Here is a 13,171-nt window from a genome sequence, read left to right on the forward strand (position 1 = left end):
GATTAATCGCAGTTTTAATTGCACTGTTAAACAATAGAATACCAATTGAAATTTATTAAATATTTTGGATGTTTTTCTATATTTTCATATATATTGTATTCTGTGTTGTAATTGAAATCAGTGTATATTATTTTTTATTACAAACATTTTCACTGTAAAAATGATAAACAAAAGAAATAGTATTTTTAATTCACCTCATACAAGTACTGTAGTGCAATCTTTGTCATGAAAGTACAACTTACAAATTTAGATTTTTTTTGTTACATAACTGCACTCAAAAACAAAACAATGTAAAACTTCAGAGCCTACAAGTCCACTCAGTTCTACTTCTTGTTCAGCCAATCGCTAAGACAAACAAATTAGAAAATGCTGCCCTCTTCTTATTTACAATGTCACCAGAAAGTGAAAACAGGCATTTGCATGGCACTTTTGTAGCTGGCATTGCAAGGTATTTACGTGCCAGATATGCTAAACAATCGTATGGCCCTTCATGCTTCTGCCATCATTCCAGAGGACATGCTTTCATGCTGATGACGCTCGTTAAAAAAAATGCATCAATTAAATTTGTGACTGAACTCCTTGGGGAAGAATTGTATGTCCCCTGCTCTGTTTTACCCACATTCTGCCATATATTTCCTGTTATAGCAGTCTCGGATGATGACCCAGTATATGTTGTTCATTTTAAGAACACTTTTGCTGTAGATTTCAGAAAATGCAAAGAAGGAATCAATGTGAGATTTCTAACCAGCCCAAAATCTGAGAGGGTCAGGGTGTGGAGCATGCTTTCAGAAGTCTTAAAAGAGCAATACTCTGATACAAAAACTACAGAACCCAAACCACCAAAAAAGAAAATCAACTTTCTGCTGGTGGGATCTGACTCAGATGATGAAAATGAACATGCATCGGTCCGCACTGCTTTAGATTGTTATTGAGCAGAACCCATCATCAGCATGGACGCATCTCCAATAGAATGGTGGTTGAAGTATAAAGGGACATGAATCTTTAGCGCATCTGGCACATAAATATCTTGCGATGCCGGATATAACAGTGCCATGTGAATACCTGTTCTCACTTTCAGGTGACATTGTAAACAAGAAGTGGGCAGCATTATCTCCTGCAAATGTAAACAAACTTGTTTGTCTTAGCAATTGGCTGAATAAGAAGTAGGACTAAGTGGACTTCCAGGCTCTAAAATTTTACATTGTTTTATTTTTAAATGTAGTTATTTTCTGTACATAATTCTACATTTGTAAGTTCAACTTTCATGATAAAGAGATTGCACTACGGTACTTGTATTAGGTGAACTGAAAAATACTATTTCTTTTGTTTTTTTACAGTGCAAATACTTGTAATCAAAAATAAATATAAAGTGAGCACTGTACACTTTGTATTCTGTGTTGTAATTGAAATCAATATATTTGAAAATGTAGAAAACATCCAAAAATATTTAAATAAATGGTATTCTATTATTGTTTAACAGTGCGATTAATTGCTTGACAGCCCTAATTTTTACCTGTAAAATTTGTGAACAAAGCCACAAAAAGAGTGCAGAATGGAGTACATAAGCTGTCTTAGATTCGATTCCATAAGTACACCTGACTGAGAAACATTATGGGTAAAATGCTGGCCCCTCTGAAAGTCAATGGAAGTTTTGCTATCAACTTCAGTGGGGGCCAGGATTTCACTTTATATGCCTTCATTATATTAAAATAGAGACTGCGTACCATGTTCTCAGCTGATGTGAAATGGCCTTCCTCCATTGAACTCCAATTGAGCTAAACTTATTCACTCTAGTTGACAATCTGGCCTGTTATTTCCTTTAACTATATAATAATGTAAAATGTATTTTCAACAGATACAGCAGAATGGATTTTTGGCAGGGGGAGGGGTTAGCTGATCTTTTTATTTTAAACCCATTATTTCAAAACCACAGTACTAAGACAGCTTCCTGTAGCAGTAACCATTGAAAAATAACATGCTTCTCAACATATGCCTGTGCAGCATTGGTCCTCTGAATGAACACACAAGTATCTCTGGAGGAGGGAGATAAATGCTATGTTGTTCCCCCACTGTGCCACTGAAAAGAAAGGGCCTGATCCTGAGAGGCTCTGAGCACCTGCATTTTCCACTCAGGCAAATATCACTATTTAGCAAGGCACTTATACACATGGTTACGTCCTAAGGAAGTCAATGGGACTTCATTAAACTCAAAATGTTTTGCTGAATAGGAATGTATTCCAGCACATGCTTAAGTGGTTTGCTGAATCAGAGTTTGAGTAGGAGTGGAGGGTGCAATGCACCTCTCAGAGTCAAACAGAATGTGTCTGGCACAGGAGTAGTCTCAATGTATGTGCAAGTGATACATTCAAAGGGCTTCCTCCAGCCTTTGGTTACTTTTTCATTTCTGGTGCAACAATAGGATACTTTTTTTTTTTTTTACCTTAAATTCGCCTACCACTGAAGGGTCATCATTGTCCTCTGATTTGCCTCTGTACAGCTTAAATGTATCAGAGAAGTCTGTCAAGCGCTTAAATTCAGGTACCTCCTCCAGTTCACAATCATACACCTAAAGTAAAATTGAAGTGACATTTAAAAATTTAACACACACACCAAGTCCATTAAAAAGCTAGTGTCATTTTGGTGTAGCAAAGCTGTACTCCACTTAGGAGATGTTAGGGCACAAAACCATTCAGTATTATTGCACTCTTACCTCTTTACAGGGGGAGAAGAACAGAATCTATTTGGAAAATGTGAGTTGTTTCTGGTGCTGTCAATCCCCACTTGTGTCTTAATCAAAACCCAAATCAACTGCATTCCCCAACCTCAACCTCACTTATGCCCCCATAGGTGTATACATGAAAAAGTGGGAGTGGTCTTAGGATATTTCTGGCTCCAATTTACACCAATGCACAAAGAAAAATATTAATTAAATATACAGAACTGCAGACTCCATCAATGTGCTTCTGAGCTTTTCTCCAGAGAAATCAATGGTAAAACTCCTATTGAGATCAGTGGTGCAGGATCAAGCCCTTAATATCTGTGTCTAGTCAATAGAGGAAAAAACTGCAAGACCTTTCTGGAACTCCTTTCACTCCCTTCCCCCTCTCCTCCCCACATGCCCTTTGGCATAAATAGTGACAAATCTGATGTGGGAAGAGTCGTAACTTTCCTTACTAATATTAAAATCAGAAGAATATTAAGGGTCTTATCTTTATCTTGGCTTCCCTGTTTGCATGCCCAAAATAATTACAGGCAGTTATGTGCCTGCATTTATTTGTGGTTGCATCTGGTATTGAGATATTTAACTATTTATGAACCTACATATCAGGTAAACAGACATCTATATGTCTTTTTTTTTTTTTTTTTTTTACCAGGTGAAAATGGAAACTGACTCCAATCCATTTAGGGCTGTCAAAACACCAGTTTCACTGTTCAAGTTCTGTTATGCACAATATGATACTTTGGAGAGAAGTCAGATGAAACTTATGATGAGGTTGGATTGCTTACAGTTATGGCAATATGAAAAGACAAGACTTAATCATTTGTTTTGGAGACTAACAATCAGATAAATATAATTGTATGTCAAAAAGAGAGAACATTTTGACCTACCAAAATGTCCCTTTAATTTTTTTATATAATACCTTTAAAGTGTCATATCCTTTTTGAATATATTGTCCACATTTTTCATGGTCTCCTATTGAAGCGTAAAATTTGCTCCACCAATCAACAATTTCTTCTTCCTTAAAAAAAGAAAAATCCCTTTTAGTGGTAGACAAGAATGAACTTTATAGCATGCACTCCAGCCTCTTTCTATCATCTATAAAACAGATGCAATGACTAATTAAAAGTATAACAAAAACTATTATTCAAAGGTATAATAAATAATAAACAAATAAAGGTCTGAATCAAAAAGAGAGCAATGAAATTTAAAGTTAGGGCTAAACTGTCTTACTTAACGCATAGGAATTACAATACCGGATCTGACCAATGGTCTGTCTTGTCTAGCATCCTGCCTACAGCAGCACGTACTACTTTGTCTGGCCTTTCTACTTGAATATGCACCTAGCCACAGCAATCTATGCATTTTGGCTATTGCAATGAATTCTAGATACCGTGGTGACTGTCTCCGTCAAAATGCATACATTTAATTTATTCATAATACCTAGAGTAAACAGGTCATAAAATTCTTTCATATGGGGGTTAAATACATCAGTCCTGAGACAGGTAAAACTCCCATTGATTTCAGTAATACTGATACAGTTAGAATTATATTGGTCCAGATCTTCAGCTGGTGTAAATTGGTGTCACTCCACTAAAGTCAATGGAGCTATGCTGCCTTTATACTTGCTGAGGATCTGGCCCATTGACTTCAAGGGGAGTTTTGTCAGAGTAAAGTCTACAGGATATGTCCATTAGGAAGGAGTAGGGAAACCATCAATGAATTCTGGAAACTATTACCTCACTTTTCTTTCCCCTTATACTTCACAACGGTGTGCAAAAAATATATATATTGTCCTAGTGCTGCACCATTATAGTGAGCAAGGAAATAATTTTAACAGTTTCTTTCAATTCTTTTGTCAGCATCTTATCATAGATATGTTGTGTATCTAACTCTAGAGGAATTAGACAGGTAAAGTCACCTGTTATTTGTAGAAAGTAATCATTCTAGAGAAAAAATTCAGGTAATAACTATGAAAAATATTAAAGGATTGTGGCATTTATAGAGGTGATTAGTGATACTCAGATCAATAAATCTGTTATTTTGAATAACTTTTGGATTAAGTGGAGGCTCACATTTCCATTTTGCATAATTTTCTTAAATTTTCCATTCTGGTCAAAAAGTGCAGGCAACATTTTATTTTGATGTTTTTCAAAAGTTACAAATCCCTCCTCCACCCCCTAAAAGTACCAAAACCAGAATACAAAGTTAACTTACCGATTTCTACCTGGAGCTTTGACTTACAAGAAAGCACTATGCTATTATAAATAAGGAACATTGTAATTACCTTTTCTGTAAGCTGCTCATAAGGATCCATTCAGAAAAAAGAGCAAAACAAAAAAAGAGGGTAAATAAAAAACAGAGTTTATAATGTTTTACATTGGGGGCAGGTGATAAAGAAGGAAAACTTCGTTTTCATATATAAGTTTTATATTTCACAAAATGTTTTACTTACTTAGGAATTATTCAGAGATGATTTGTTGCTTTATTTGTTGAACTATAGTATTTATTACATACCCGATGAAATGTTGAAAGTTGTCAGGATTGGGGAATTTATGTTTTGGTTCTTGTAACAATGTTTTAAAAAGTAAACAGAGAAAATGTGTGAGAGTGTATTTATACTCTCGTGGGACCCAACGCAGCATTCCTCTCACACCCACAGCTTTCACGGATTTGTTTTGGGTGTGCAAGGAGGAGTGTGAGAACTGGCCCATACTTTGCTTGGTTGGTTCACTTACAAGTGGGTCCAGGTCTATCTCTAAATCAAACGTAATAATTTTTAATTCCACAGAGATTTTGTTCCAAAGGATCTTCACTCTCTCTCTCTCTCTCTCTCTCACACACACACACACACACACACACACACACACACAGTAATTTGGATTGTTTTGCTCTTTTTGAAGACTCTCATATTTTACTCCTTACATACTTATAAAATAGTTGCTAATGCTTACATGTCTTTTTTTGTTTGTCTTTTTATTGCCAATTTGCAGCTTTAAAAATTGTGGTCATTCTACAGTCTGAAAAAATATGAAGAATTATAAATACTCACAACAACTTTCACAATTGCAAAATTAATTATATAATTTACATTATGAATAAGGATCTTCCATGAAGAGCAAATATTGTACCACACTTATTTGGAAGCAATGATTACCGCTAGTGATTTTCTGTGTTTATAGCACCCATTGTGTTCTAATTTAGAGGTATAATAATTAGATTGTTGTGTAAACCAAAAGAAATCCAGAAAATAGCATATGAGTATACAAACCAAATATACTACTCAAAATTCCTCATTTCTATAATGAAGGTAATTGTCCTGTTTGGATATTAAAATGTACTGTATTTCAGTCATCATGGCTAACTTTCAGATAAAATCAGAAGTATCCCATGGTAACAAATAATTTCATACTGTATGAGGATTTATGACAATTTCTAAACGAGCAGTTTGCCCTCAGAAACTCTGATTACCTATGTGTTCACCTACAGGTATGTAATAAATTTAAAGACCTTGCATTTTTTAATCTACATTTTTTTCACTAGTTCACAATGTTGAAGATAGATGAATGACAGTTTTTCATGAAAACAATGTTGTTTGCCTTGCTGTGCAACAAGCTTCATTCTTAACTCTGAATTAAGGGGATTTACCACAAAACATAATTATTTATGGTCTCTGAATCTTTCATCAGAACGTAATGTTCAAGGTGCTGACTGGTTTAAGACTAATTTTTTTTCCTGATATACCGTCAAATGTCTTTTCAAACAATATTTTTAATAGCTTTGAAAAATGTTTAAAATCTAAATCCCACAAATCCCCACCACAAACTGTAAATATGATCTATATTTTGGATGCTGTTAAAATTAATAAGCAATGTTCATTCATAAAATGCCAGTGATTTAGGCTTAAATCATTATAGATAAATTGAGATTTTGGAGAGAAAATATTCACATGGCAAAGACCAGATAAAAGAATTTACCAATTTCTTTAGCTATCCAAGGACCTCATTATGTATTATTATAAATGTTCTTTCATAACAAATATTGAACTGCTATTTATTTATCTGCTCCAATTTATGGAGACCCTGTACTATCAGCCACAGTTGAGTCTTAGCAAGGCAACAGAATTATGTTTTTATTTACTGTTGATCAATCGGTATGTTTTCCCCTGGAAAATCTAATTTTAAACAAAATCCAAATATTGGTAGTAGGGCTGAACCAATCATTAATTCTGAACTGTAGATATATGACATGTAAAGGAACTGGAAGAACTCCCTAGTAATTGTAAATATACTACTATACTTGATATAAAAGCATCCTTCACTCCAAAATCTCTCTACAGAAGAATTATCAAAAGAGAAGTGAAAGCCACATGACCAGGGCACCTAAATCCCCACTTGGTTATCTTCATGCATTAGCTTCATACATACATGCACTGTTGTTGGAGAAGCCATTTTGCTGAGTGCTGTTGACATACTGCTTAAGCACTGGAAATTGGAATGTAATTGATGAAATTTCTGCAACTGGGCCCTTAGTGTGTTATCTGTACATCACATATGCTTTCCAAAAATATACTTTTAATTCTTCTAAAGAGTCCTTTAATCATATGGATGCTATTAGTGTATGCAATGCAATATTACATTTACTAAATTGATGTCCAACTCTAAAAAAAGTTGTCGAGCACACTGTATAGTATTTATAAGTTTTCCCTTCTATGGGTGAAATCCTGGCCCCATTGAAGTCAATGAGAGTTTTGCCATTGACTTCACTGGGACGAGGACTTTTATCCTAGGCATCTATTTTGTATATAATTATTAACTGGCATAAAAAAATCTCAATATGGATTGGGAACTTGAAAAGCATTAACATAATTAGATCAGCTGGCCGGTTTTGTTTCTACTATTTTGTTAAACAGCAGGTCCCTGTGTGGGAGAAAATAGAATATAGGGAAATGCATTATTATGAGGTCTCTAAATGAGTCCACTCTTTCTGACATTAAGATCCTGAATGAGTAGTGGAAAAAAGAATGTGTACAGTACATTCAATGAACACGTTAGAAATAGGGGCCAAGCCACAAAATTTGGATCTGAGTTTGAACTTTTCCAAAGTTCTGGAGTGTTTTCACTGACCTCTGTAACATTAAAAAACCTTTACTTGTATAAAGGAAAAGATGGAGTCACACAAACCAACAAAAACAAATTAAATCCCAAAGCTGTTGACTTATGCTTAAAATTTAATATGGATGTGCATAAGAAAAAACACAAAGAGAAAAAGTTCCTGCATGTTTGAAACATCTGGTTTCCAAATACAAATTTTATCATTCTGCTTTTATTTTTTTAAGAAAAAAAAACTGCTATCAAAATTCTGGACGAAGAGCCTGTACAACTTAAAAAAAAAACAATACCCTTTAAAAATATTGTTTGGTTGGTTTGTTTGTTTTTTAAAGAAATTTGTTAATTAAAAGCATCTACAATCAGTAATTTTTGAAAAAACCTGCAAGCTATGGGACAAATTTTTGCAAACATAAAATCAGTGGGATTTGACCCCAGGTTTTAACAAAGACCAAACTTTTGTAATTGAATTATAAATACCTGTAAAATAAGGTTTTATAATGGGATTGCTGAAAGAATCAGAACTTTGAAGAGATCCACAGGACAGAACAGAAAGAAATATACATGATGCCCTGGGCAGCAGAAACGTTTCACTTGATATGAATTTGGGATGGCCTTAATACTAAGGGGGTGGCAAAACTATGACTGAGATACACCTGCCATTCCAAACGGCGTCAATAAATCCTTTATACCATGGTCTTGATTCTCTACTCCTTCCAAAGGGGAAGAAGAGAGCCAGCTGGGGCTCCCTGATTCATGGGTGTCAAACCCCAGTGGCAACTCAAATTTACACCAGTGGAGGATTGGGCAATTCTTTACCATGCCCCCTCAAATCACCCCACTACCACTACCACCACACTGCACTCCCTTCCTTCCCCCAATGCGCAAGGTGAAGGTGGAGGGGAGTGGCAGTTGGTGCGGAAGGAGGCAGAGAGTTCCCTTGTTTAAGGGGAATGTTTCATTGGCTATCTCTGGCTGGTTCAAAGTCCTTTTGCACTGCATAAAGACCTTAGCTGACCAGAGAAGAAATTCCTCCTGCATTTTGTTTATTGTACTTATTTTTAAAATGTTTGGAAAGCATTACAATTGTTAATTGGTACTATATTTTGCATGCCTCTCCCTGCTCCTTGTTTTGTCTTGCATCCACACATCTGGCATCTCCTGGATGTCTCACCAAAAACTTTAAGCTTAGTGTGGCTAAAATTAAAAATTGTCACTTATTTCTTCCTCCAAACCCTCTCCTTTTCCTGCTTTTTCTCTTACTGCTGATAACACCATAATTCTCTCTGTTGCTCACAAAATAACCTGGGGACATCTTCGACTCCTCTCTTTCTGTTTCTCGCATCCATAGTGCAACCTTCAAGCTAAATTAGGTAAAATATTTTAAAACAGAAACAACACAGAAGACTCGATATTTTGGTATTTTGATGTACCTGGTCAGCCATATGCAAACTGCAAATGCTTTCCAGAGGTGACTGTGTAAGTGACTGGACTAAGCCTCACACTACTTCTAGCTGAATGGAAAGGTTGGACAATGGACTGAATGTATACTGTTAGCTGCTAGAACATATTGATATATCTATAGTCTGGCAGCACTCCTGGTATGCCTGTGATAAACATCTGCTGCTTTCACTGGCACTGTTTATATAGCATAATTACAGAGCAGCTACGCTACATGAAAGACAAAAGGGGATTGCATAGAGAGGGATCCTCAGTAAAGCAAGAAAAGAAGCATTAAAAAAATATAATGCACATCATAACTGCAAGCCCCAATGACAAAAGAAAAAAGATAATTAAGCACAGAAGCAGTTGTTTAAGATTTAGTGTGTTAAGCATTAAATCTGGGTGAATAGCTCAAAAATGTTCAGCAAGTGCTTGCTCAAAAACTTGAATTCAACACCAGTTGTGTCTGTTGTTGAATTCACTTTGGCTTTTGTGGATGCTTTCTACGAACAATCTAGAAAATGAGTTTACGGGCAGGAGTAGTCACAAAAATATTTTGAATTGTAAGCAAATATTCAATAATATTCACAGCGCACAGGTTTAGAACTTGTAAATGCAAATATTCACAATAGAAACCTGATTTTAAGTGTAACTCATCCAATCAGGAAACAGAAATCTGCCATATGACCTGTGAGTTCAATAAACCAATCAACACTTCTAGAATTTCATATCTGAACACCTGCAACAAACTGCTCATGAATGATCTGAAGACCAAAAATTATTCACCAAAAGTATTTAGTGAATAATTCAGAATAGGAAATAATTTGAAAAGTTATAAACTGCTCACAGTCAATTCATGAACAGATAGAATAAATTGATTGAGAATACATTATTATTAATTATTTATTCAACTCTACTTTGCATGAAATACATCATTTCAATGTTAACCATAAGAAAAAGAGTAATAATAATTAAGATACTTCCTTTGCTACCCTGCCACGATACAAATTTATTTTAAATGACACTCCAAAATGCTCCACCAATTTTGCAGTTGCTTCTGTGACTTGGGCAGAAAAGCTTACAGAAATCCAAAATTGTATGCTAAGTAGTTGTTAGTAAATCATGTGTCCAAAATATGAAAGTCAAGCATCAAATTGCAAAGATTACCTGAGCTGCTAGTAGTGGCTTTGTGTCTTCCATTTCAATGACCACATCCCGACGAGGCACAGCAGACAGGAGGCTAACTGTAAATGAAATATTTTCTTAAGGTGAAATATGCCAGTCAATTTTGCTATCAGAATTTAAATTCAAATGTTATAGAAGATGTAAAAGAATTTATTTGGTGTGGGTTTGACTTTTTAAAGCAAGCAGTTATTTGCAGTGTTTTGTTAACTGCTACTCAGGATTAGCTCTTTAAAGAAATTAGCAAGAATTAGCTATGTTACATACATACTTTTCTCTCACACACACAAACACATATCAAAAGCAATGGAGTTTGAAGAAAAAGCAATAATGGGACATTTTCAAAGCTGCAAATGGCAGGTCGGCACCTAATGCCTATTGAAAGTCAGTGAATGTTAGACTCTTACCTGCCATTTATGGTTTTCAAAATCTTCCCATTGCAATTGAAAAAAAAAATGGTGCCTATATGCATAATATGACAGTACAGTATAGTGAACTGATGTGGTCCATTAGGAGCCTGATCTTCAAGTTGATCCATGTGGGTGCTTATGTGGTCCAAATGCATGGAGCAGATTAGGTCCTATGTTTCCATGCTACTTCCTTTTTTTAAAAAGCTACTGTGGTATTTCCATCCATTCTCTGGAATAATGATGATGGCTTTCTAAGGAGCACTGAACATAAACTAAGTAAAAGATGGGAGGATTAAATAAACAATGGCTTTCTGAATAAATTTACCCATAAAATATAATGCCATCTTCATAATAACTCCCTCTTTGCTTTCAGTCTTTTATCTTTCTCCTTGAGTGTCGTTCTCTACATCCGTACTACCAATTACAACAGTCATTTAAAGGTAGTTATATTGCATGCATATGCTACAGAAGCCTTTTGGAGGTACCAGCTGATCCAGTGGGCTGACACTGTTTGTTGTAAAAATACAGACATTGCCCTGTAGGTTGTCATCTCTCTTCTGAGGCTCTATAGATTACCACATTGGTGATTAATACTGTGAGTTTGATTTTTCACTCAAACCACACTGTCACTAATTTAATAAACAACACTAGGTGGCTATAAATCTATTCCATATATATAGTGAACGTTCAAGGTGGATTACTCCAATCTTCCTCAAAAAAGGAGGAGAATTGTTGTCAGCTTCTAGCTGCCTACCTTTTAGTTGTGGTGCAATGTCTTCCCTAGTAGCGTAGGGGTCACAGCGAAAGTCTTCTAGGGAATCAATGGTACACTGTCCCACAACTGGTTTCCGTCCGAACTGTCTGTGGTCTATCACTTTAATGACTAGTGATGGAGCGTATACCTCCTCTTTGGGCAAAAGCTAGAAGTTAAAAATAGAGTTTAGTTGCTTGTGTTTAGAACCATGGTAGATAAGGAGAATAAAGAGTTTTTGCCTGAGTAAAGACTGCAGGATTGGGCCACAGTCTCAGTAATTTAATACTAAACTCTCATGATTTGCGCATGTATATTTGCATACATCATGCAGCTCCATGCTGTACTAATTAAATGTCAGTATAATAACCTTTTAAAAATACATGTATTGCCTCAAAGTAAGATTTCCTGAGCCTCAGATATTACAGTGATGAGGACCGTACCTAGACAGATCATCAACATAGTCATATTGATTAGTAGCATTTGGGAAGAAATGTTTAATTACCATTATGAGAATTTTCAGACTCAAAGATGAATGTCTTACATTAAGTCAAAGAAGAATTGCTTATTCCTTCTATTGATTTTTCTACTAAAAATGAAACCTAGAGTTTAGAACATTTAACACTACTGAAGATCTTTGCACTGTAATTTTAACATCATACCACTTTCATGAAGAGTACAGAATATGGAAAATTTGGTGTCTTTTTGAGGTTTTTGATCACTACTGACTCCACCATTTCACCACCGCACTCTACAATGAGACTTGGAGAAGTAACAGAAGCCATTTGGTAGTTTTTCATGTTTCGTAATCCCCAGGCAAGAATCTGTAAATAAAATCCAGTATAGGCATTACTAAGGGAAACCAGTGTGCTAAAAATGATACTGAAATAATAACTGGAAGGGGAAAACAATGTCTTTCCGATTATAAGGTATGGCTGAAATATACAGAGAGAGAGAGAGAGAGAGAGAGAGAGAGAGAGAGAGAGAGAGAGGTGTTTTACTAAAAAATGTTAATGACACTATGCTGGAAAATAAGCCATCTGTATTTATTTTATTACCACATTATTTATGGAAGCAAATATATAAAGACATTTTCTACCTTCAAGATGAGATTCCTCTCATTATATTCAGTTAATTTGAGCAGCATACACTACCTCAATAGCAGTGAGCTGAACAACAGGTCTAATTCCTTGAGGTACCATGTAAAGCTTTGGTGCTCTTTGTGATGGAAGAATTGGAAGGTTGGAGCCATCCTATGAAGATAAGCACAGAAGCACAAGTTTCTCTCCTTTTTCTTAAACAGAGTGCACTGTATATAGTAAAACATTCACAATGGTAACTGTTTCAATATACCATACAGTTTGGAAGAATATATATATTTTTAAATTACCTTGTCCCTCAGAATAAGCTCTGCAGCTAAAAGGATGCTCCCACAAGCTTTTCCTCCATTCATTACAGGATACCAGAGAAGCTTAGGTGTGATATCCACTCCTGGGTTTAGCTTTACCATAGGAGAGCAAACACTTCTTCCTAGAAACTCATCTTTGCCCTGGACAAA

The 13,171-nt window shown here is 35.4% G+C and overlaps 1 protein-coding gene across 1 annotated transcript in view; it reads right to left on the reverse strand.

The window, feature by feature from the left end:
• MYOF (myoferlin) overlaps nucleotides 1–13,171 on the reverse strand; it is a 107,892-nt gene that overhangs the window by 10,466 nt on the left and 84,255 nt on the right. The window contains 9 exon segments of the mRNA XM_029911377.1: nucleotides 1,514–1,632; nucleotides 2,441–2,566; nucleotides 3,642–3,740; nucleotides 5,007–5,018; nucleotides 10,438–10,514; nucleotides 11,617–11,782; nucleotides 12,276–12,437; nucleotides 12,768–12,866; nucleotides 13,004–13,162. Of these exon segments, the coding sequence (XP_029767237.1) occupies nucleotides 1,514–1,632; nucleotides 2,441–2,566; nucleotides 3,642–3,740; nucleotides 5,007–5,018; nucleotides 10,438–10,514; nucleotides 11,617–11,782; nucleotides 12,276–12,437; nucleotides 12,768–12,866; nucleotides 13,004–13,162 (1,019 nt within the window).

The sequence above is a fragment of the Terrapene carolina genome, unplaced genomic scaffold (genome assembly GCF_002925995.2).
Source record: "Terrapene carolina triunguis isolate 2854851 unplaced genomic scaffold, T_m_triunguis-2.0 Scaffold95, whole genome shotgun sequence".
Classification (NCBI taxonomy): domain Eukaryota; kingdom Metazoa; phylum Chordata; order Testudines; family Emydidae; genus Terrapene; species Terrapene triunguis.